The sequence below is a fragment of the Haemorhous mexicanus genome, chromosome 18 (assembly GCF_027477595.1).
Source record: "Haemorhous mexicanus isolate bHaeMex1 chromosome 18, bHaeMex1.pri, whole genome shotgun sequence".
Lineage (NCBI taxonomy): Eukaryota > Metazoa > Chordata > Aves > Passeriformes > Fringillidae > Haemorhous > Haemorhous mexicanus.
In genome coordinates this window covers 13,583,256-13,607,045 of record NC_082358.1, presented here as the reverse complement: position 1 = coordinate 13,607,045, position 23,790 = coordinate 13,583,256, and the positions used below count along the sequence as shown (strand labels likewise).

The 23,790-nt window shown below is 49.9% G+C and overlaps 3 protein-coding genes across 7 annotated transcripts; 2 read left to right on the top strand and 1 right to left on the bottom strand.

Annotated features, from left to right (window-relative positions):
- Positions 1 to 320: 320 nt before the first annotated feature.
- FAM210B (family with sequence similarity 210 member B) lies at positions 321 to 6,090 on the top strand. Its single transcript, XM_059862437.1, has 3 exons — positions 321 to 487; positions 2,300 to 2,472; positions 4,019 to 6,090. The coding sequence occupies exons 1-3, from the start codon at positions 359 to 361 to the stop codon at positions 4,233 to 4,235; spliced, it is 519 nt and encodes a 172-aa protein (XP_059718420.1). The 5' UTR covers positions 321 to 358; the 3' UTR covers positions 4,236 to 6,090.
- Positions 6,091 to 6,532: 442 nt separating this feature from the next.
- On the bottom strand, positions 6,533 to 11,623 carry AURKA (aurora kinase A). Of its 4 annotated transcripts, none has more exons than XM_059862432.1 (8): positions 11,343 to 11,623; positions 10,419 to 10,689; positions 9,848 to 9,923; positions 9,043 to 9,234; positions 8,671 to 8,809; positions 8,180 to 8,328; positions 7,515 to 7,689; positions 6,533 to 7,223 (listed from the first exon to the last, which is right to left on the bottom strand). In XM_059862432.1, the coding sequence occupies exons 1-8, from the start codon at positions 11,400 to 11,402 to the stop codon at positions 7,038 to 7,040; spliced, it is 1,248 nt and encodes a 415-aa protein (XP_059718415.1). In that variant the 5' UTR covers positions 11,403 to 11,623; the 3' UTR covers positions 6,533 to 7,037. The 4 variants fall into 4 exon arrangements, with proteins under 4 accessions (XP_059718415.1, XP_059718416.1, XP_059718417.1 ...); XM_059862433.1 differs by having other exon boundaries at positions 10,425 to 10,689; positions 11,343 to 11,622; XM_059862434.1 differs by having other exon boundaries at positions 11,349 to 11,622.
- A 659-nt stretch (positions 11,624 to 12,282) lies between these two features.
- Positions 12,283 to 22,673, top strand: CSTF1 (cleavage stimulation factor subunit 1). Of its 2 annotated transcripts, XM_059862344.1 has the most exons (7): positions 12,283 to 12,664; positions 13,422 to 13,583; positions 14,237 to 14,432; positions 16,431 to 16,708; positions 18,457 to 18,654; positions 19,157 to 19,547; positions 21,209 to 22,673. In XM_059862344.1, the coding sequence occupies exons 1-7, from the start codon at positions 12,545 to 12,547 to the stop codon at positions 21,466 to 21,468; spliced, it is 1,605 nt and encodes a 534-aa protein (XP_059718327.1). In that variant the 5' UTR covers positions 12,283 to 12,544; the 3' UTR covers positions 21,469 to 22,673. The 2 variants fall into 2 exon arrangements, with proteins under 2 accessions (XP_059718327.1, XP_059718328.1); XM_059862345.1 differs by lacking the exon at positions 13,422 to 13,583 and having other exon boundaries at positions 12,287 to 12,664.
- Positions 22,674 to 23,790: the final 1,117 nt, after the last annotated feature.

The following is a 23,790-nucleotide window of genomic DNA, read 5'->3' as shown; positions in this document are numbered from 1 at the left end:
CAGTCCAGCTCGGGATATTCTGTAGCTCTGTGACCATGTACAAGTGCTTGGAGTGACATGATAACAGGAAATGACTTCAAAATGAAAGAGGGAAGGATTAGACTGAATATTAGGGTGAAATTCTTGGCAGTGAGGGTGGGGAAGCCCTGGCACAGCTTGCCGAGAGGAGCCGAGGCTGCCGCATCCCTGAGGCACCCAAGGCCAGGCTGGGCACGGCCGGGACGAACCCGCCGTGCCACAGCATACCCGCGCCTCGCCAAGGCGAACGCTGCTGCTTTAAGGAGGCGGTCGGGGCGTATGCCCGGCCCGTCATGCCGCTCGGGGGGCCGGGCCGCTGCCGTGTGCCGGCGGTGCCGCCATGTACCGCCTGTGCCGGCTGTCCCCGCTGCTGTCGCCGCTGCTGTCCCCGCTCCGCCTGCCCCGCTCCCCCTGCCCCGCCTGGGCCGCGCTGCCGCCGGGGCCGGGCCCGCGCCGCGCCAGCGCCAAGGTACGTGAGGGCTGAGGGGCCGCCGGCCGAGCGGCGCTGAGCGCCCCGGTCTCACCGTGCTCCTCAGCCCTTTGGGGGTGTGTTTCAGTGTTTCTCACCTCCATCCCCTCTCCCAGCCCCCACGGGATCTATAAATCGTGTGTATCGCGGGTTTCTGTGGGAGCTGGTTTGCACCTGCTGGTGGGCACGTTGGCAGTGCGAGCTTTAATGTCTGCAGCGTAATTTGCAGCGTGGTTTCTGCTGACTCGTTGTGAAGGATCACGGGGTGTTTCAGATGTGTTTTCATGCTTCAAATCGCCTGAATGATGCGAATAAAATCGGCTTTTTAGCTGAAATATTGTCGCAGAGTGACATGGAAATAGGCAGCAGTTTTACTTGCTAAGCTGGACATTATTCCCTACGTGACTGCCCTGGGTACTCCAAATAATATCTGTTGAAATGGTTCTTTTTTTATGTTTTGCTTCAATACCTGGTGTGTGAGCTTGTGAATACAGGGGAATTGGAAAGGACTTGAAAGATAGAATAAGCAATTTTTCAGTCCTTATGATCCATCCCTAAGATCCAGAGCTCATGAGCCACAAAAGAAAAATCTAAAGTTTTAGAACGACAGGAATCAGGATAAGCTGAGCTACACAATTTCCTGTTTCTGTATTTGTATGACTTCCTGTCAAAATGAAATACAAAGTAACAAAAATAATTACAAAGGAGAAAAACAGCGAGAAAATATGGGGCTAGGGTTTGGGCCGGTGCTTGCCTTGAGGGTTGTAAGTCTGTCTTGTGTGCTAATTTACAATCTTAGCAAGTCCAAGAATTAATCAAGAATATTTTTCTTCGAATTTGTATGCCTTGAAACCACAGTGGGACAGTGGTGGCAGGCACCTGGTGGCTCTACCTGTCCTGTGGTGGCTGTCACATGTCACAACTGCTGCTGAGCTCAGCTGGAAAGAAAGGACTCCTCTAATGTTTCCTGACAATTGCTGACTAATTAGAGACAAATCCTGAGTTTTTTGTGGAAATGTTTTCTTCTGTCAGTATTTCTTCTCTGGTGAGCATGGGGAGTTTCCAAGGGCTGCCAACACAGCTGCCCTTTGATTTCTTTTCAGATTGTTTTGGGGTGTGGTTTAGTATGAAGTTCTGCACTTGAAAGGTACCCAGATAGAAATCTATCAGTGACTTCTGCTGTGACAAACATTTTCAGTGCAGTTGTGCTCTCAGCACCAGCCCTGGCATGTCCCTGCAGTTGTTGTTTATGCCGTAGCAACAAGAGTTGCTTCTTGCTGTCAACACTTGCAGTTCTTCCTTTGATCAGCTCATCCATTACGGGTGATTTATAGGAACTTGAACTTTGGATCTCTTCCATCAGGGAGCTGTTGGGAAGTGGTACCAGGTGGACTTCCAGTGCCCCTGGCTGCTTAGCCCTGGAACAAGAAGCTGTGCTCTGAGGAGTCACTGGGTAAAGCTGGGCAGTGGGTGGAAGCAAATAGCTCTCACACCTCAGTCTCTTGGCACCAGCAGCTGTGTGGGTGTGCCTTGGCACGCATTTGGATCAAATAATCTGGTTTTAATTATGAAAGCTGAATTGTGTGAGAATTTAGACCAAGACCAGTGCATTCCTTTGACAGGAATAGGTGGGAGAAGGAAGCTTGTCTGGGCTCTGCCACAGCAACTGCTGTGCTGATGAGGAGGAGCAGAAGTGAGTTTCTGTCTTCCCAAATCACTCTGTGTGCAAGACACTTCTTTCATAATTTCAGCTAACTGTGATATGATCTTGTGCTTAATTCTAACAAATACTTCTAATGGTTTTCTTTCTAGGATGCAGCTGAACCCCTCAAAAATGCAGCCACTGATCCCAGTGCTGAAAACAAGAAACTCAACAAATCCCAGCAGCTGAAACAAGTTTTCAAAGAATATGGTGCTGTAGGGGTTTCCTTCCATGTTGGAATTTCCTTAGTATCTCTGGGAATCTTCTACCTGGCTGTGTCAAGGTGAGGTTTGTACAGCTGTCTGTCACCTCTAGGTAGTGGTAAAAGTAAAATACATTTACCACTGTGCTTATCTCTGACAGGAGACAGGCACTTCATGCCTATTGGACCTTACCTGCTGAATTTTGAGTATGGATGGGCCATAAATGGACCTGATCTTCCATCAGGCATGAGACAGAAGAGTTGTATGTGGTCATTTTGCACAGGTTCATCAGCAGGGAAACCAGCAGGCACAGCACCACCATAACTGACCAGGCAGAAAACGTATTTGTGCTGCAGATATCTTTTGTTCTTGCTTGGTCTAGAGAGATAGAGCCATGCAAAATTGCTCTGGGGCTTAGAGATAAAGGTATTTTTCTGGGTGTTGAACACAGTTTGTGCAGTTGAACTGCAGAAAATAACAGTCACTAGAAGAGGATTAGAGTGGAAATACAGTAGTCAGGTGGGGAATTGTGTGTGTGGCTTTGTGAACGTGTTGTTACCCCAAACATTCCCTGCTGCTTATTCCTGACTCCAGTGGGAATAGGTGAATGCCTGATTTCTCCTGTTTACTACATTGTGGTAAAGGGTGACAGCATTTTTTTCCTTCACGTATGGTTGAATTCCTGATGAAATCTGCTATGTCTGCATTAATGAATTTGGTGGATAATGCCCATTCGAGATCCTTAAAACTTCCTTCACTTGCTAGATTTTAGATAAATTGTCATTTTGTAACACTAAGCCCAACAGCAGATACCTAATTTGGTTTGTGCTTAGTTGATAAATTTCCCCAAGACACAGAATATAGTTTAATATAAATTTGGGAAGATGAAACTCCAACACAAATTCACAGTAACTCTTTAAGAATCACTTTGCAGAGAAACTTCATCTCTACAGGCTGAGTAGAACCGTGACACACGAACCTTTGTGAGCAAACCCCCAGCAGTTCATATTTTTAATCCTAACCTAAAGCAGCCTCTCCTCTCTGCAGCAGTGTGGACATGAGCGCGGTGCTCATGGGCTCTGCCACAGCATCTGCTGTGCTGATGAGGAGGAGCAGAAGTGAGTTTCTGTCTTCCCAAGTCACTCTGTGTGCAAGACACTTCTTTCATAATTTCAGCTAAGTGTAATATGATTCACAGTAACTCTTTAAGAATCACTTTGCATAGAAAACTTCATCTCTACAGGCCGAGTAGAACTGTGACACACGAACCTTTGTGAGCAAACCCCCAGCAGTTCATATTTTTAATCCTAACCTAAAGCAGCCTCTCCTCTCTGCAGCAGTGTGGACATGAGTGCGGTGCTCATGGGCTCTGCCACAGCATCTGCTGTGCTGATGAGGAGGAGCAGAAGTGAGTTTCTGTCTTCCCAAGTCACTCTGTGTGCAAGACACTTCTTTCATAATTTCAGCTAACTGTGATATGATTCACAGTAACTCTTTAAGAATCACTTTGCAAAGAAACTTCATCTCTACAGGCTGAGTAGAACCGTGACACACAAACCTTTGTGAGCAAACCCCCCGCAGTTCATATTTTTAATCCTAACCTAAAGCAGCCTCTCCTCTCTGCAGCGGCGTGGACATGAGCGCGGTGCTGCTGAAGCTGGGTTTCAGCGAGGCCTCTCTGCAGTCCCGGATGGCAGCTGGCACCAGCACCTTCGTGCTGGCCTACGCCGTGCACAAGCTCTTCGCCCCCGTGCGCATCAGCATCACCGTGGTGTCCGTGCCCTTCCTCGTGCGCTACTGCCGCAAGGCCGGCTTCTTCAAACCCCCTGCCTCCAGCCCCTGAGCCTCCTGCCTCTGCTCTCCAGTGCAGCCACAGAGCTCTGCAGGGCAAAAGTTTCTTTCAGAGACTTGTCTGGGTTCAGGTCGATCTCATCTTGCGTTTCTCACTTGTTCTTTCAGGTAAATGTGACTGTGAAAAGTGCTGTCCTTGTCTCCTTTCCCTTTTGACGCTTATTCTTAGAACAAACCTGTTCAAATGGGATCTGGTTTGCATTTCAAGTGGGAATATAAATGCTTGACAATGAGTGCAGTTCTGGGTCTTTATAAGCCAGCTTTTGAGCCTTTTTTTTTCTTTTTAAAAACAAAGTCATAGCTTTCATTTATTACTGTGTAGCTGAGAAACTGTGAGTCTCCAGCAGAATAAACAATATCTCACTACAGGGGTAGTTCTCTTGATAAGGGTATGTATTGGAATCTAAAGTGGCAGGTGGGTATTTCTTTTGTTAGAAGAGGCTTTTATTATAGCCCTTCTTGTAGTACAACAGAGGCACTGAACTGACTTCAGTAGGAGTACCCATATGATTAATTATTGCAGTCATAATTGCTTTAGTCACAATAGGTGAAGCACTGTTCTGAAACTGTGTATTTCTTCCATAGCCCAAGATTTTATTGTTTGAAAATGTGCTGGCTGGGAGCCAGCCTTTCTAAAGTCCTTTTGCTTTTAAACGTCTACAGACTCAGAAGAAATCCTGAGCCTACTGCAATCAGTGTAACCAGAACTACCTGTGTGAACTTACTCCAAACAGCATCAAGGCAGAGAGGAGCTGGGGGTTTTAATAGTTTGAGATCTGGCTTTGTACTGGAAACACTTTTTTTAAAATCTTAAAACTAACCCCAGCTGCTTTATTCTCCCATGGCTGAAACTCAAATCATCTGCAGCAGAAGTGCAAACATTCCAATTCCCAGCTTCCCAGGAAGAATTCCTGTGCTTTGGGCTGAGACTGGTGAATGTAGCAATGAGGGGGCTTTGCCTTTCCTAATGGGAGGGGTGGATATCCACATTCACCTTCCACTCAACCTGCAGACTGATCCTAAAACGGATAACTTAGTGTCACACTGGGGTAGGCCTGGGCTTTGGGCTCAGGCCTGTGCTGCTGTGAGAGCTGAGCAAGAGCTGGGGCTGTTTGGGACCTGCTGGCTGCTCTCTTCTGAATTCTCTTCGTGCTTGCCCTTACCCCGAGGTGGCTCTGACCCATCTGTTCATACTGAGCTCTGCTTTAAGTAAAATAACAGGAAAATACCTTGAAATAGCTTTCTAGTTTTGCTAAAATTTAGTGACTAGAGAGGAAGAAAGGGTGGAATTTTGTTAAGAGCTGGCTGAGGGAAGAAAGGAGGAAATAATTTGTTATGAGCAGCCTCCCCTCAGCTAGAACATTAAATTGCACCTTAACTCCTTCTCCCCAACAGAAAGGCCCAGGTTTCATGTGGACCAAGAATAAGAATTACAAAATAACTCTCAGGCAGCCTTGTTTACTTCAGTTAGAATAATGTCAGAGATGGAAGTTTTGTCTTAAATGTGATAAAGAAGGAATACTCAAAGTTTTTTTCAAAATCATATGAAATCATTTAAAATAATAAAATAATTTAAAAGTCAGTAGAAGGCACCAGCACTAAACTAGAGTTTTCTTGCTGTAAAGAAACAGCTTCATATAAATTGTGGCCAGAATTCTGATTACTTATGTGGTTGTATAAACTATTGGCAGTTTGTTTAGATGAAGATTTTTGCAAAGTATATTTTAAATTAATTTGAGAATATATTTTGAATTCTGAAATCCTTGCTTGTAGAAGGATCATTTTTTAAAACTGTTTGTAAAATAGCAAAGTCTTATTCTGAAAAGACAATAAATTGCTTTCTCTTAGTTTGCTTTAAGTGTTTTCCTGGAAAAGAGTTGGCCTTGATTTTGGTGGCAAGGGGCCTGACCCTTGGTCCAGTTTAAGGAGTGTCTTTTATAAAGATCTGGTGTTGTTACTTGCTGTTACCCAACATAATCTGAAAGTACTTTTGAGAGAAAGGGCTGGAAAATGTTATCAGATGGGAGATCTTTGAATAAACTCACTGGAAAAAGGACAGAGCAGGCCAAGCTCTCATTAAACCAAGCAAGTGAAGTAGCAACACATTTGGTACTTACCTTGCAATCCTAAACTGGGATTGTGGGATGGTGAATGACTGTGTGGTACCAGCACTTAGAGCTTCCTTTTTGGCAGAGGTGGGAATTATACTTTGGGAATTCACCTCTTGGAGCAGGAGTTCTGTGCTGGTGCTGAGCCAAGCAGTGCCACAAGGAACCTCAGCCTGCTGGGTGCTGTATAACAAGTCTTTATTTTACAAGTTGAGTGCTCACATTTAAAACTAGAGACAAAACCAATTGCCACGTCATTTTTAGAACACTTGAAAAAGGCATTCACCTTGCTCAGTTTCAGGTTACACCACAGGTAAGACACCCTGAGCAGCCCAGGGAGGGAGGAGCAGGCATCTCCAGGATATTGCACTGTTCCATAAGCCAGAACAACTTCCTTGTGGTGGAACAATGAACCATTTTCAGCACAAGAGCCTCCAACAGCTTCATACTTACACCAGCAAACCTGGCCCACGTGGAACTGATTTCAAGTACATTAAGTATTCCACAAGCTCCAGAGAGAACTCAAATAATTTTATGCTGCAATTCGAGTTTAAGACACCAGCCAACCCAAGGATTTGCATCCCAATTGCCACTAGATTCCAAGACCTGCTTTTTCTATTGTAAGCATTACAGTAGTCACAGTACAAGGCTCCTCTTGTCCATCCCACAAGTCACCCTCCCTAAAGCTATGTTTTGGATGGGGCAGCAGCATCACTCTTCCTGCTGGTGGGAATCTTGGTCGAGTTTGCTGTGATCCAGGGATGGAGCAGTACATCCTTCAGGGGCAGGCGCTGGAAGGGGTTGTGCTTCAGGAGCTTGGAAATTAAATCCCTCGCACCTTCTGTTACAAATGGAGGAAACTTGAATTCCACCTAAAGAAGAAAGGACATTAAAAATGATGCAAAAGTTCTTTAGCCATAACCAAATCGTAGAACCAAAGGGCTCTACTCGTTACCCCTTGAAAGCTGTGCCAGCCTTGCAGGCTGTGCACTTTCTGCCATTGGTAAAATAATTTCATTGTAACCTGAACAAGCTTCTCACTGCTTGTGAAAGTATTTGTATATTCTTGAGTTTGTTTTCATTGTGCTTCAAGCTTAAGTTTGCTGAGCCCTTCTAGAACTAAAAGCGTGGCCCAGCTAATCCAGATAAGCACTGGCACTTACCCTGGAAATAGCTCTGTAGGTTTCTTGATAGGTTTTTGTTTCAAAAGGTGGTTTCCCTACAAGGAACTCAAAGCACAGAACTCCCAGACTCCAAATATCCACTTTTTCATCATGTGCTCTTCCCTCAATCATTTCAGGAGGTAGGTAGTCAAGTGTCCCACAGAGAGTTGTTCTCCTGAAGAAAAGTCCAAGTTAATCACTGATTAAGATAATTAAGTAATGCTGGCAATCATCTGTACCTCAGCACCACCCAGAACAGCTGGGAGAGAAAAGCCAGCAGGACTTTCTACTTCTGAAAGTATCTCAGTCCCTGCAATGAGTCTTAGCTCCTCTCTTCACCCCACGTGCTAGAACAAACCTGTTCCTCCCTTCTCAGGTGCAATTTCCAACTCTCTCAGAAATAGCCAAATTACCAGAATAATGTTTGAGTCCAAGTGCAGGTTTGTCATCTCAGGGACCACGGTAACCCTACACCAACCTTCCTCTGAGGGTCAGCAAGGTTTGAACTAAAAACCAGGATAACAGCCCTCCTCTGTCACACCAGTTGCCTGTTAGACCCTTTGTTACAGCAGCATTTTCCCCAGTATTTTCCCTCCCTTCCACAACTGTGTGACAAAAACTGACACTACAGAAGGATTTCAGTGCACAAGAGACTGACTTCTCACCTAGAAGATGGAGCATGCACAGACCACCCAAAGTCAGCAATTTTTAACTCTCCATTTGATCCCAGCAGCAAGTTCTCTGGCTTGATGTCTCTGTGGATCACACGCTTGGAGTGACAGTACGAGAGGGCATCTGCAAGTTCTGTGATGTACTGAGTGCAGAAAGAACAACCTTTAAGCCACAATCTTTAGATACTGTCACCTGAATTTATCTGGCTGCAGCACAGCCTTTTTGAGGCATAATTATAATTTTAAGTTAAAGCAATTATTCCTTAACCCTTGAAGCCTGGTAATACAGGCTGTGCCTTGCAATATTAAGCAATTCTGAACATAAATTCCTGCACAGCCCTCAGTCTTCCCAATCATTCCCTGCCCAGATGCCAACTAGCAGCTAAGGAATCTCAGTTTCCCCCAGAACTCTATCTGAAGGGCTGGCTCTATCCTGCAGATATCCCAGATACAAGAGGAACAGAGAGGAAGCTGGAACAACCTACAGTAGCAGTTCTTTGCTCATCAAACTTGGTGAGCCTCTGAAGCTCCCTGTAGACCTCCCCACAAGGTGCATGCTCCAGGATCAGGTAGACTCTTGTCACATCATGGAAGTAGCCATATAATCTGAGAATGTTGGGGTGCCTGCAAAGAGATTTCATTGTTCTTCTGAACCAGGTGTTTCTCCAAAACCTTTCATTTCCCTGTCCTGCTCCCCCACACTTCCAAGGCAAGCAGGGGAATTCTAGCTCCTCCGTGTTCCTTCAGTTCACAACACACAAAGAAATCTTATCATAAGGAAGAAACCTCATCATAATCAAGGTTACTTTGTTTATTTGCATGCAAACAAAGCACAGTAAATACCCTCTAAACTTTACCTAAGATGAGACTGTATTTCCACTTCTCTTCGTAGTTGATGTTCTACACCAGCCTCCTCGAGCTGTGTTTTAAAGAGTACTTTCAGTGCAAGAATGAATTTGCTCCGTTTTTCACGTGCCAGGTACACATTCCCAAATTTTCCTTTCCCCAGAGGACGACCAATTTCAAAATCATCAAGAGACCATTGCCTTCTGCAAGAGGAAAGTTAAAAGTTGGAGAGTTGTGTTGGCTTTGACTCAGATTTACAGTTTATAACATTCCTGTTCAACAGATGTTTAGTGCTCCAAACTAGATTTTAGTCTTTATGAAAACACCAAGAGAATAAAGGCATTAGGATTTTTCAAAAGGAAGTTCTGAAAGCTATTTTCTTCCCTCCTGAAGCTTCTGCAGACACTACACCAACCACACTACTACAAAGTGAAGACTGTTTACCAAGCTGGGCTCCTTTAGATACTCCTAATCCAGACACAGTACCAGGGCATGGCAAAACAATTTAAAGTTGTCATAAAAAATTCCAATTTCATCCCAAATTAGACTCCAGCCTCCTGCCCAGATGGAGGCTTTGTTTTCAGGAGCACATCTCGTGACTGGGGCAGCAGCTATCAGTGCTCTCCCGTGGGAAGAGCTACTCTGCATTTAGCCCAAAGTTTTCTTTAGATTACAGCAAGTCCTTGCTCCTGACTGTTACCAGATCAAAGGCTTCTTTCCTTGTGTTGTGCCTGCAAAGTGTGGGGGTCACCAGGCTCTACAGCCAAAGGAGCTCCAGCAGGGCACAGTTATCTAGAGTTTTGGCACAGAACTTACTTTTCAGTCCCTTCACTTTTCTTCTTGGTCTCTTCAGTTTTCTGTTTCGAGGTGCTTTCTGCTTCAGGGTTCTGTGCTGTGTACAGAGAAGGAAATCACTTTATGAACCAGACTCATGGGAACACACACATAGGAACTAATCTAACCCCTGTGCATCATCTGGAGCAGCTTTTACAGTCCATCAATGACATTTTAAACAACCTAGCACAGCTGACTGCTGGGAAACAAACAGTGCTGGCAAAATGCAACTTTAAAAGCTTTCTGAGCATAAAAACCCATGAATTCTGTCTCCCCCACCCAAAAAAAAGCATCCTTGTGCATGAATCTTGGAAAATCTGTGAGGTCTGAATGCAAATTACATTAACTCCCAGCTGGCCGCTGAGCACCTGAAGTTTTTAAACACCATACTGGCTCTAATTGGTTAATTCAGAGATAAATTCACAAGGATGGTGCAGGAACACTAAGGTGATCCATGTGCTGCTCTTCTGTTTGGGGGCACAACCAGGAAATTCCCTCCAGGACTGTCCCTGGATCAGCAGCACAGCTGAGACCCCACGGGAATCATCCTCACAATTACCAGGTGCTGCAGCCTGGGGAGGTTTTTCCCTGCTCTTGCTCGCAGCCTGAGGTCTCACAGTGGCCTGCTGGGGCAGCTTGGGCCGGAGCTGCTGTGTTGGGTTGTTGGACACTTTTGGGGGTTTTTGGGGCAGCACGGGGACTCGCTGGGAGAAGTTTGCAGGACACAGGACTCGAGCTGGAGCTCCACTGGTCAGTGAGCGGCTCTGGGCTGAGTGCTGAGACGCAGGGACACGTTTGGGGGCATCCCCGATGGGATTGGCGACCTTCAAAGAGAAAGGAGAACGCGTTAATTGTGCAGCAGCACAGCAGAACTTTCATGGCCCCATTCAGGCTGGCAAAACCACACAAAAGCACTTTAACAGTAACACTAAAAACCACATATTGAGTAGTTAATTAAAAGGAAATTTTGCTTATGCTGCTCCAAAAAATTAACAGGCCTATTTAGTCTTATTTAAAATAGTGAGACAGTGCCTGTATTTCTAAATGGAAGAAATGCAATAATCAGGGTGATCTTGAGCACTGCTGCACATGTGTATCAATAGTAACATTTGCACAGTGCTTGCTTTTAAGAACTGTATCTAAAGTAATTTGATTATACACACTTGCTTTCTCTTTAAGGGCTCTTAAATACTTATAAAGAGGATTTCTCCATTTAGTAAGATATGCTACTATTAACAGTAATCTAAAAAGTCAGCTCCAGGCTGTTTTCTCTAGGAGAAAGCTACTGAAAGATAAATTACTAGTTTGAAACCTGTAGTTAATATGCGATAGAGAGAAACAAACGCAAAATTAAAAACTAAAAACCACAACTCCCTGAACCGACCAGAACTTTAATGGCAAACTCCCAGGCATCGGGACCAACGATGCAGCAGAGGAAACTGCTCAGGACGAGGCAGAGAAACGGCGAATTTCACACCTTTACCTTGGCAGCGCGGCCCGAGTACGCGGCATGGTTCTCCTTCACGTTCCTGTCCATAGCGTCAGAGCGGGAGCGGCCCGTGCAGCTCTGGCTGAGGGCGAGAGGGAGACAGCGGGGCTCGGTGAGCGGAGCACAGAAAATCTGGGGTCCCTTATCGATTATCACTCGCTATCGATACCGGTCCCGTATCGCTGCCCCCTGCCCGACCCACGCTCCCCGCGGAGCCGCCGCCTCAGGGCCGCCGGAGCTGTTTGAATTCAAACCGCCGCGCCTTAAATACCCCTTTAAACCCCCGCCGCCCGCCATTGGCCGCTCTCCCGCGGCCCGCGCACGCTGATTGGCTCCTCCCGCGGGCGGCCCGCCCGCCCATTGGCTGCCGGGCGCGCTCCGCCGCGCCGCGAGGGGCGCACGCGCTGCGCCCGCCCCTCCGCCGGCGTTGTCGCCGCGCGGCGCGTTGCGCACTTTGCGTAGCGCCGCGCCCCCCGGCGCGCGCCGCCCGCGCACTTCCCGCCGGCCGAGCCGCCGCTTCCGCTACGCAAATCGCGTAACGCGCCGCGCTCCCACCTGTGGCCGCCGCCGCCTCCGCTCCGGTCCGCGCCCGGGAGCGCCGCCAGGTCAGTCCCGCTCCCGCCAGACTCCCCCCGAGACACCCCCATCCAACCCCGGGCGAGGCCGGGGAGCGGCGCTGCTGCCACCGCGCGTGGGGCCGAGCGCGAGCGGGGCCATTGTGTGGGTGCCCCCCCGGACGGGCCGAGCAGGGCCGGAGCCTCCCGGTGCATCCCGGCCGAGCGGCCCCGGGCAGCGCCACGTGCCGCCAGCGCTGCAGGGCGAGCGCCAAGCGCGAAGGCACCGCCCGGCCCGGCCTGAGCGACGCGCGGACCCCTCGCACCGCAGCCCCCGGCAGCGCCCAGACCCGCGCGGCTCCCGAGGAGACGCCGGGACAGCGGGAGAGCGGCCGGTCAGCGAACGCGGCCCGCGAGTAGCGCAGCGAGCGCGGCGTGAGGCGCTGTTAGACCGGAGCCCGCGGGTCCCTGCGAGGCGCCGGGGAGCGCGGAAACTCCAGTCGGCGCTTGGGGCTTGCGAAGAACTGCGATCCAAGGCAACTTTTCACTGTCTCCGCGGTGCTGAAAACAAGAGCGAAGGAGAGCCTGGTTGTGTGTGTTGGTGTTTACAAGTGGTTCAGGATAGGTAAAAAGAAGATGTCGGGTCGCCGTGTCGCTGCAGCGTGTGACAGACGACAGCTGCCCCGGGGCATGGGGAGCATGGCAGCCCCGCTGCTCGACCCGCGCCCGCTCCGGCTGCCCTTTCTCGAGGCTGACGTGAGTAGCACTCGGGGAGGGGACGGTTTGCGCTGGGGACGGGGCCGGGCCGCCCGCAGCGCCGGGCAGCAGCGCCAGCTGCTTCATTCCCAGCCCGTTCACGTCGCCGTGTTTGGGATCCGGGGTCTGGCGGAAGCGGCGCTCCGGAGCTTTGCGGCTGCGACACAAAAGAAGCCCCGGGCTCCCCCCGCGCCCGCCGGGGGCCGGGCTAGCGCCGCTCCCCCGCCCGCGATCCCGCCCCGAGCGCGGCTCTGCGGCCTCCGCCAAGGCCCCGCTGCCCCCGGAAGGGGAACGGGGATGGACCCTCGGGATACCCGGAAGGGGAGGAATGGGGAGAGCAACCCCCGGGATCCCTGGAAGGGAGAATGGGGAGCGGGACCCCCGGAGGGGCCAGAATGGAGAGAAGGGGCTCCCGGAAGGGGAGAAATGGCGACAGGGACCCCCAAGACGCCCGGAAGGGGGAACGGCGAGAAGGACTCCGGTTTCCTCAGCGGCGGGGTGGAAATAGGGATTGGGGCCCCCGGGACCCCTGAAGCGGGATCGGGGATCGAGGCCTCTGGAGCGGGATCGGGCCCCCTGGAGTGGGGTCGGGGATCGGGACCCCCAAAGCGGGGTCGGGGATGGGGCCCCCCGGAGCGGGGTTGGGGATGGGGTCCCCGCGATCTCCCCCTTCCCCGGGGGGCTCCCGCCTCCCGCCTCATGACGCGGGGGGTGTGGCGCTCACGTGACGCCGCCCCGTTGTGTCGCCCCCCCCAAGAGCCGCCTCCCATCGATGTGCGGGCGCTCGATGCAGCAGCCTTCGCGGAGGAGCGTCCTGCGGGCCCGGCCGCCCCCGCCGCTGCCGCCGCCGCCGCTCGATGCGCTCCGCGCTCCCGCCGCCATCTTAGGGGCAGAGCGCGGGCGGCAGAAGGAAGGCTCGGTACGTACCGGCACCGCCGGGGCCGCCCGCCCGCGGCTCCGGCACCGCCCGCGCGGGGCTGCGGCCCCACCGCGGCCGCCGGGAGGGCGGGGAGGGCGCGGGGCGGGCGGCGGGGCCGGCGCGCTGCTGTCCTGCGCGCCCCGTGCATCCATCCATCGGAGCCCGGGCCCGCCGGCGGCACCGGCTGGCTCGTTTGGCACATGCTGCCGGCTCCTCTGCCGCTCAGCACGGCCCGGCTCGGTTTGTGGCCCAGATTTGCATTTACACAGAAAACAAGCGCAACAGGTTTTTCCTCCCCCTTTCCTTCTCTTTCCCCCCCTCCTTTCCTTCTTTTTCCTCCCCCTTTAGCCTCTCATTTTCCTTCATTTTCTCCTTCTTCCTCTTTTCTTCCCCCACTTCTTTCCCGTTCTCCCCTGTCGTCCTCTCCTTTCTCCTGCCTCTTCCTCCCCCTTTTCCCTTTTCCTACCCTTTCTCCCGGCACCCTTTCCTCTTCTTTCTCTCCTTTTTTCCTCCTCTTTCCCCTTGCTTTCCTCTCCCCATCTTTGCTTTCCACTAAAACCACAGCAATATTTAATGCCTGCCCTGAGATTTGTTCCAAGGTTCTGGTGGTTTCATGCAGCTCTCTTGTATGTGATTTCTGTTCTTCATTCCAGGCCCCCCCAAGGCAGTCCCTGCTCACAATGTATAGGACAAAAGTCAGTTTGAAAGACCGTCAGCAACTTTACAAACTGATAATTAGCCAGCTGCTCTATGATGGATACATCAACATTGCCAATGGCTTGATAAATGAGATCAAACCACAGTCTGTGTGTGCACCCTCTGAACAACTGCTGCACCTAATTAAGTTAGGTAAGCTGGAATCAAAAGCTGACATAAAAGTCTAGTTTATAATTCCCCAGTGCATTAAGAGGTTGGTGTCGCTGCAAAGACAGCTTTGATGCAAAGGTGGTGTCTGGTGATAGCACAGCACTTATACATCTGGGTACAGCCTTTGCCTCTGTGGGGTTTTGAAGGGCATTCCTGTTTCATTACCAACAAAACAGAACCCAGAGTTGTGCCCAAATCTGTTTGGACTCCTCTAAGGACACTCAGGGTTCTGGGGGAGTGGCAAAACACCCCACTGAATGGCATCACTGAGCCCCAGATCTGAGGGAAGATCTCACCCTCGCAGTTCTGCTGACTTCAGAAAGAAATAATTCCAATCTGGTAGTTCCTGACAGTGCTGGAGAGGGAGCAAGTCCTTCCATTGGCAATCTTTGCTGGCTTTTATGGATCAGTCCCCAGGAAACAGCTGCACACTCTGGGGTCTCAGCAGGGCTGACACCTGTTCTCTCCCTGTGCTTCCCTCTGGAAGTGCCACAGTGTGGGGAGTGCAGGGAAACCCCTGAGCTGCTCTTGGAACAAGCTGACCAAGTCCTGGAAGAGCTCTGGCCATGAACCATGTGTAACTCAACTGGTTCTGCTGCCTGAACTAGCTGAGTTCTGGGGATATAAATCTGTGAAGCTTTGTGTCTGTTTGAAATGCAAATTCTAGACTTGAAATGAGCAGATGAAAGCAGCAAAAAGATCACCACTGGGCTGAAAACTCTTGTGTCTGCCCTCTTGCCACCTCCAGTGCTGAGCTCTCTGGTCTGTAGCTGCATCTTGGAAATAAAGATAAAAGATAGGGAAGTGGGCTTGAAGACCAGCAAGTTTTTTCCCTTGCAGTGCTGGGATAGTTTGGCTTCAGTGCAGTAAAATAGGAAAAGAATCAGAAGAATCAGTAAATGCATTGGGTTTTATACTTTAAAACTCATTTAATAGTGTTGGGGCTTGTTGCTCCTCTGTGAAAAGCCAACCAGAGGCCTGTGCATGGTCAGTGACTGATTGTCAGTGCATTGATCAGCCCTTCCCAATCCTCACTGGGAATATTCCCAGAGCATTGATCAGCCCTTCCCAATCCTCACTGGGGCACTCCCAGAGCATTGATCAGCTCTTCCCAATCCTCACTGGGAATATTCCCAGAGCTTTGATCAGCCCTTCCCAATCCTCACTGGGAATATTCCCACAGCATTGATCAGCCCTTCCCAATCCTCACTGGGAATATTCCCACAGCATTGATCAGCCCTTCCCAATCCTCACTGGGAATATTCCCAGAGCTTTGATCAGCCCTTCCCAATCCTCACTGGGAATATTCCCAGAGCTTTGATCAGCCCTTCCCAATCCTCCCTGGGGTATTCCCAGAGCATTGATCAGCCCTTCCCAGTCCTCACTGGGAATATTCCCAGAGCTTTGATCAGCCCTTCCCAATCCTCACTGGGAATATTCCCAGAGCATTGATCAGCCCTTCCCAATCCTCCCTGGGAATATTCCCAGAGCATTGATCAGCCCTTCCCAATCCTCACTGGGAATATTCCCAGAGCATTGATCAGCCCTTCCCAATCCTCACTGGGAATATTCCCAGAGCTTTGATCAGCCCTTCCCAATCCTCACTGGGAATATTCCCAGAGCATTGATCAACCCTTCCCAATCCTCACTGGGAATATTCCCAGAGCATTGATCAGCTCTTCCCAATCCTCCCTGGGGTATTCCCAGAGCATTGATCAGCCCTTCTCAATTCTCACTGGGAATATTCCCAGAGCTTTGATTAGCCCTTCCCAATCCTCCCTGGGGTATTCCCAGAGCTCCTGGGGAGCTGTTCTGGCTCCAGCCCAGCTGTCCCTCACTCCTCCCCAGTGCTGTGGGACCCAACCTGCTGTGCCAGCTCAGCTGTCCCCCCAGGGCTGCCTTTCCCAGGCGTTCCCTGGAGGCGTGGCAGGCTCTGCGGAGCAGGCTGGCAGCGCTGAGTGCCGCCCCGTGTGTCCCCAGGCATGGAGAACGACGACAGCGCCGTGCAGTACGCCATCGGCCGCTCGGACACCGTGGCGCCGGGCACCGGCATCGACCTGGAGTTCGACGCCGACGTGCAGACCATGTCCCCCGAGGCGTCCGAGTACGAGACCTGCTACGTGACATCCCACAAGGGACCCTGCCGCGTGGCCACCTACAGCAGGGACGGGCAGCTGATAGCCACGGGCTCGGCCGACGCCTCCATCAAAATCCTGGACACCGAGAGGATGCTGGCCAAGAGCGCCATGCCCATCGAGGTAAGGGGTTGTACCACGCTGGGGATCCTGTCTGTGCCATGCCCATCGAGGTAAGGGGTTGTACCACGCTGGGGATCCTGTCTGTGCCATGCCCATCGAGTTAAGGGGGTTGTACCACGCTGGGGATCCTGTCTGTGCCATGCCCATTGAGATAATGGATTGTAACCACACTGGGAATCCTGTCTGTGCCATGCCCATCGAGGTAAGGGGGTTGTACCACGCTGGGAATCCTGTCTGTGCCATGCCCATCGAGGTAAGGGGTTGTACCACGCTGGGGATCCTGTCTGTGCCATGCCCATCGAGGTAAGGGGTTGTACCACGCTGGGAATCCTGTCTGTGCCATGCCCATTGAGGTAAGGGGTTGTACCACGCTGGGAATCCTGTCTGTGCCATGCCCATCGAGGTAAGGGGTTGTACCATGCTGGAGATCCTGTCTGTGCCATGCCCATCGAGGTAAGGGGTTGTACAACGCTGGGGATCCTGTCTGTGCCATGCCCATTGAGTTAAGGGGGTTGTACCACACTGGGGATCCTGTCTGTGCCATGCCCATCGAGGTAAGGGGTTGTACCACTCTGGGGATCCTGTCCGTGCCATGCCCATTGAGTTAAGGGGGTTGTACCACGCTGGGAATCCTGTCTGTGCCATGCCCATCGAGGTAAGGGGTTGTACCACTCTGGGGATCCTGTCCGTGCCATGCCCATTGAGTTAAGGGGGTTGTACCACTCTGGGAATCTTGTCCGTACCATGCCCATTGAGATAATGGATTGTAACCACACTGGGAATCCTGTCTGTGCCATGCCCATTGCGATAATGGATTGTAACCACACTGGGAATCCTGTCTGGGCCGTGCCCATAGAGATAATGGATTGTAATCAGTTGAAATCTCATCCATCCCATGCCCATTGGGATAATGGATTGTCATCACTCTGGGAATCCTGTCCATGCCATGCCCATTGGGATGATGGATTGTAATCACTTTTGGGATCCTGTCCATGCCATGCCCATTGGGATAATGGATTGTAACCACTCTGGAGTTCTCTCCATTTCATATTTGTACCTTGTGGCTGCCTCAGTGGGTTGGACTAAATACCTGTCTCAACATATTCCCTACTCCAGCAGCTGTCCCTCTGAAGGAAGAAGAACCAGGGCAAGGACACTGGTGTCACCCCTGGCAGCAGGGAGAGAACTGAGCCAGAAGTGGCTTCTGCTGGGTGCTGACCGTGGCTGTAATGTCTGAGCACAGTTCATGTTAAACCCACTTGTGGCCTCGCAGCCCCCCTGGCCACCTGTGTTTTCACTGGGTATTTCAGAACTGTTTCACACACTGCTTTTTTGCTTTATCTTTCTCCAAGACAGTTATCAGGTGGAAATGAAAAGTGGGATTTTTTTGCACAGAGCTCACCAAATTCTCAGCAGAAAGCTGCAGTTTTGTGCAGCTTCTCTCGATTCTTCCCAGCAGTCAGTGTTTTGCTTTGAGCTGTTTATGAAGGTGATGTTTTCTTGCACCAGTTGTCTGCTACTGAAGTAGTTTGTCCTTGAGCCAAGTTGTTTTGACCTTCATAAAGACACAGGGATCTTATTTGTTGGCCTATAAAGGGCCTTCAGATAACCAAGGGAACAGATTGTGTGCCTGGTCGTGTCACTGAGGAGCTGCTGTTCAGCCACTCTGGCAAGCCTAAAACCTACTTTTCCTGTCAAAAACCTGCTTTATTTTCCAAGAGCAGACACATGTTGAATGTTGTTTGTAGGTCATGATGAATGAGACAGCCCAGCAGAACATGGAGAACCACCCGGTGATCCGGACTCTGTACGATCACGTGGATGAAGTGACATGTTTAGCTTTCCACCCAACAGAACAGATCCTGGCTTCTGGCTCAAGGGACTACACACTTAAATTGTTTGATTATTCAAAACCTTCTGCCAAAAGAGCCTTCAAATACATCCAGGTGAGACACTGCTCAGAGCAGGCAAAGCTCAGATGACTGAGTGCCGAGGTGGCGTGGGCTGAGCTGTGCCTCAGGTGATCAGGGGGTGCAGGAGCACACAGGTACAGCATTTGCAGTCCTTACAGAGATTGTGTCTTAATTCTGTGCATCATGGACACTTGTATTACAGTGTAGAACCTGTCAGCTTTTTATCCATGAGACTAACTCTAATCTGAATTAGCTTGGAAGTCAGTTCTGTTACCTTCGATTTGGAGGAGCATTTGGGATTAGGTGGTGGGCTTGAGGGGTGTGATATCCTGAAATAAGGGGGCACTGCAGGCTGCTCTAGGACAAAAAGTACAATGCAGCCAGGGGCAGCCTGTCATGTCAATCCCACAGGAAACATTTTCCATTTAGTGCTGATAATTCCAGTAGGTTTTCAGCACGTTACCACCACCAGCACCGACCCTTCCAGTTGAGCTTTTTTCCTTCCTCACCCCGCCGTGTGTTTTTAACCCGACAGGAAGCAGAGATGTTACGCTCCATTTCTTTCCACCCTTCTGGGGATTTCATCCTGGTGGGGACCCAGCACCCAACCCTTCGTCTGTACGACATCAACACCTTCCAGTGCTTCGTGTCCTGCAACCCCCAGGACCAGCACACGGACGCCATCTGCTCCGTCAACTACAATGCCAGCGCCAACATGTACGTGACAGGCAGCAAGGATGGCTGCATCAAACTCTGGGATGGGGTCTCCAACCGCTGCATCACCACCTTTGAGAAGGCACACGATGGAGCTGAAGTCTGTTCTGCTATTTTTTCCAAAAATTCCAAGTATATTTTGTCCAGTGGGAAAGACTCTGTGGCTAAACTCTGGGAGATATCCACTGGCCGGACGCTGGTGAAATACACAGGTATGTGGTAGGTGACCTTCCAGACACCTTCTTTTGCAGGTGCTGAGCCATGGCAGGCTGGAAATACTGTCAGAAAATAATAATTCCTGAAGGCAGTGGAGAAACTGCTGCTTTGATGAGAAATTGCCCAGGATTTTTGAAAACAATTCTATTAGACCAATTCCAGAAGAGAAGCTGTGATTCGGTGTCTCCCTGTAAATATATTTTAGTCTGAGTAGATTTTGGAGAGTTTTCTGACATCATTACTCACTCCATTTTTCTGGAGGGAAGTTATCACTGAATTGGGGAAAAGAAGAAGAATCACTGAAGCTACTTCAGGGCACTTGATTTAACCATTAACTCTGTGGCTCTATAGCCATGGCAGTACTCTGAAGTGTACCTGCAGCTGGCTTGGTCCCTTTTTTGTGTATTTTTTTTCCCAAGGATGCAGTTATGTGCAAGGTACTCTGACAGTGCCATGCTTGGATCTCAGCAGGATTTAGGGAATAATGAAGGCTGTGGAAGCTTTGCATGTGGCAGCAGCTGTGTGAGAGGCTTTGGGGTCAAGCACTGAGGTGCTTAAGCAATAGGAGCACAAAAGATGCTGGAAATGGTGCGTGGCAGCTTTTGGGGTTTGCAGGTCCCTGTTTGCAGCCCAGCTCTGCTGCTCGCGGCCAGCAGGGAGCAGCACCTTCCCGGGAAAGCCCTGCCGGATCCCAGGGAGGGGCTGCGGGAAACATACTTCATCTGAGGGTATGGCCCAGGGAGCTCTTGCAGCATGTGCTGTGTTAGAAATACACTGGAAGGTCCTCAAGGATCGTTACACTGTGGGTTCTCCTCTCCTTGGTCACAGCTGAAAGCCTCATGCAAAAATAACAGGCAGAAATTCTCTTACGTAAAGGATTGGACATGGCACAGCTGGAGTAGGCATTCCTTCTGTCCCCTAAGGAATTTTAACATATATACATGGACAGCAGGAGGAATTCCCCCATGGAAAGGGTGGTCAGGCCTTGGCAGGGGCTGCCCAGGGAGGTTTGGAGGTGTCCAAGGAGCACCTGGAGGTGGCACTCAGTGCTCTGGGCTGGTGACAAGGTGGGGATGGGGCAGAGGCTGGACTCAAATGTTTCTGGTCCTGTGATAAAACTACAAAATAATATTTGTTATTGAACCACCTGTTGCTTGTGGAAGTGGTTGAATAGCAGAGAGAATTGATGCTTAGGGAAAATGGCTCGTAGATGTGGTGGTGTTTGCTGGGGTCCCAGGATGAGAAGAGATGACAATCTTGACTTCATGTTTCAGAAGACTGATTTATTATTTTATGATATATATTATATTTTTAAAAATGATCTATTAAAACTATAGTAAAAGAATAGAAGAAAGGATTTGATCAGAAGGCTGGCAAGGAATAGAAAGGAATGAAATGATAAAATCTTATGACTGACCAGAGAGTCTGAGAGAGCTGGACTGGAATTGGCCACTAATTAAAAACAACTACATGAGACCAATCACAGATGCACCTGCTGCATTCCACAGCAGCAGAGAATCATTGTTTACATTTCCTTTCTGAGGCCTCTCAGCTTCTCAGGAGAAAAGAACCTAGCAAAAGGATTTTTCATGCAATATGTCCGTGACCCACAGCTATGAAAGCTTCTAAAGGTGCCCATTGTGCTGCCTGTGTTTAGGTGCTGGTTTGAGCGGGCGCCAGGTGCACAGGACTCAGGCTGTGTTCAACCACACGGAGGATTACGTGCTGCTGCCAGACGAGAGGACCATCAGCCTGTGCTGCTGGGACTCGCGCACGGCCGAGCGCAGGAACCTGCTGTCCCTGGGCCACAACAGCATCGTGCGCTGCATCGTGCACTCCCCCACCAACCCCGGCTTCATGACCTGCAGCGACGACTACCGCGCCAGGTTCTGGTACAGGAGATCCACCACGGACTGAGGGGAGCTCTGCGGGCAGGCATTTCCCAGCTCCTGCCCCCCAGCTGCCTCTGGGGAAGCCGTGCTGGGCCGCTTTGGGTTCTGTCAGACGTGGCAGGAAAATAACAAATATTGAGACTTTTCACCCCACGCTAATTTTTTTATTAGCGTGCGTGGTTTAGTTTTTGTAAGTCATCTCTAATTGTACTGAAGGGAGGGAGTGGAGAATAAAGTGATCCTGGCAGGAAGGGCCAAGCTCGTGCCCCTGCCTGTGAATCACACACAAGATAATGGGACTGTGTCCTGCTCAGAAGGAGCCAGTTCTGCTCTGTGTTGTGTCTGTGCAATCCCTCTGAACTCTGGCAGAGAAGAGATCACACAAAGAGCAGCAGAACTCGGGGTAGAAACTTTAACGAAGCCTTAAGCTGCCTTCAGCCACAATTCGTTATTTGTAAAGCTCTGGTTTGTATCTTTCAGTCTGGGGTTTTGTGAATTCTATTTTGTGTTTTTGTTTCTTGGCCAAGTAGGCCTTCAGTTCTGAGTTGTGCCATAAGAATTCAAACAGGATTTTAAATTGTTTAGATGAATTCAAGAAATGGTCTTCTAGTTCTCGTGTTAAAGTCAGACTTCATCTCATCCTCTTCTGAATTTATCTAAACAAATGGGACCTCAGAATAAATTCCTAACAGTTTTAAGGAATATCCACATTGCAATTAAAATGTGACAGTGCTGCTGCAAGTGAAAATAACTTTGCCTTAGAGACCTTTAATATCCTCTCAAAGAAAGAAACCCGTGCATCTGAATTTTTGTATGTGTACCTCAGAAATGTCACTGTTTCATTTGACTGGGAAATCTTCATCTGTGTCTTACACAGCACTTCAATGACATTCTTTTTCAATTAGTCACAAACCCAATGCCCATTGTTGAGAAACTGTGCTTAAAACTTCTCCAAGGTGGAAAATTCACTACTTATCCTCCCAGAGATCTGCCTGAGCAGAGTCTTGTTTTTTAAAGCCTCCTCATGCAGAGCTCTTGGGCATCACAGCTGGGAGGCTCCTTTGGTCAGAGCTCAGCACTTGCCTTTGTGAGGGTTTTTAAGTGAGGTGGTTCTTGCTGCTGGATTAACTTCCATTACACTGAGGAATTGTCAAGGGCTGGTGAGGGTACACGTTTTGTCCGTATTTAAATAAAGATTGCCTTTTAAAAAGCTCTTTGATACATAAAGAAGGAATTGTATTTGTTTTCTGTATAACAAAGGAGAAATGGTGAAATATGGGAGGCTGGGGACTTGGGAGTGGTGAATTTGTTCTGTTCCACCTGAATCAGGTACAATTACAGACTCAAGATGTAGAATGTGGGAGATTTCTATTTAAATAATGAAATTTAATTTTCTCTAGAAAAGCTCCCTCTATGCAGAACATTCCTGAGGCTGAGTCCTCTTTGCTCCTCCTGTGCCTCTGTGTGGGTGACCCTTCAGAAGCAGTGGTGCTGAGGGATGGTGGTGCTGGTGCCTCTTTGGTGGGGAAACAAGGAGAGGCAGAGCTGGGGGCAGGGAAAAGGGAAGTCCTGACACAGTCACTGAGGCGTGATGTGGGATGGGTGACAGCAGTGGCTTTTTTATTTTTGGAGTGCCACCTTTTTTTTAATTCTGCTAAAGCACCTGTTTGTAATTCATGCACTTGTTGCTGGCGTTTGGGATCTGCTTTTAAGAGCCTCTTTTTGTGGTTTGTGTGTTAAAGCACCGCTGTGGCTGTGAACAGGGGGAGCTCTCACCTCAAGCTTCCGTAGTTCTGGGGGCTTGAACTCACAGTGCAAGAGCAAAAAGTTACTTCTTTAACACAAAACCATCCTGCCACTGGCACCCTGCTGTCTTTCATATCCTGGACATTCTCCTGAGGCCACAAGGTTGTTGGGTTTCTGTTTGAGAAAAGGGCTGGGAAAAACTGAACTCATCCTGTTGAGGGAGAAAATGAACCCTGGGGTGAAATTCAGTGTGCAAGGCCAGGCTGGATGGGCTTGGAACAGCCTGCTCTGCTGGAAGGTGTCCCTGCCCGTGGAATGAGGTGGTCCCTATGCCCCTTCCAGCCCAAGCCATTCCCTGACTCTGGGAACACCTTTCCCTGTGGGAATCAGGGTGCCTTGAGTTCCTGATGGGCTCCTGCTTCCTCATGCTGTGAGAGCCAAGACTGCCTGGGAAGCCGGGAGGAGCTGGCCGTGAAATCCTGCACTGCTGGGGCTGTGGCAGGGCTGTCTTATCAGGGCTGTGCAGCTCCTCACTGTGCCACAGCCCTGCTGTCACTGCTGCAAAAGAGGAAACAGGAGCACGGGCAGAGGGCTCAGACTT

Coding starts and splice junctions, on each gene's coding strand:
- AURKA (XM_059862432.1), bottom strand. CDS start 11,402: ATGGACAGGAACGTGAAGGAGAACCATGCCGCGTACTCGGGCCGCGCT. Junction 7,690..8,179: donor GTGCATGCTCCATCTTCTAG/GTGAGAAGTCAG, acceptor ACTTTTCTTCAG/GAGAACAACTCTCTGTGGGA. Junction 7,224..7,514: donor CCTACAGAGCTATTTCCAGG/GTAAGTGCCAGT, acceptor TTTCTTCTTTAG/GTGGAATTCAAGTTTCCTCC.
- CSTF1 (XM_059862344.1), top strand. CDS start 12,545: ATGTCGGGTCGCCGTGTCGCTGCAGCGTGTGACAGACGACAGCTGCCC. Junction 12,665..13,421: donor TGCCCTTTCTCGAGGCTGAC/GTGAGTAGCACT, acceptor GCCCCCCCCAAG/AGCCGCCTCCCATCGATGTG. Junction 18,655..19,156: donor GAGCCTTCAAATACATCCAG/GTGAGACACTGC, acceptor TTAACCCGACAG/GAAGCAGAGATGTTACGCTC.
- FAM210B (XM_059862437.1), top strand. CDS start 359: ATGTACCGCCTGTGCCGGCTGTCCCCGCTGCTGTCGCCGCTGCTGTCC. Junction 488..2,299: donor CGCGCCGCGCCAGCGCCAAG/GTACGTGAGGGC, acceptor TTTTCTTTCTAG/GATGCAGCTGAACCCCTCAA. Junction 2,473..4,018: donor TTCTACCTGGCTGTGTCAAG/GTGAGGTTTGTA, acceptor TCCTCTCTGCAG/CGGCGTGGACATGAGCGCGG.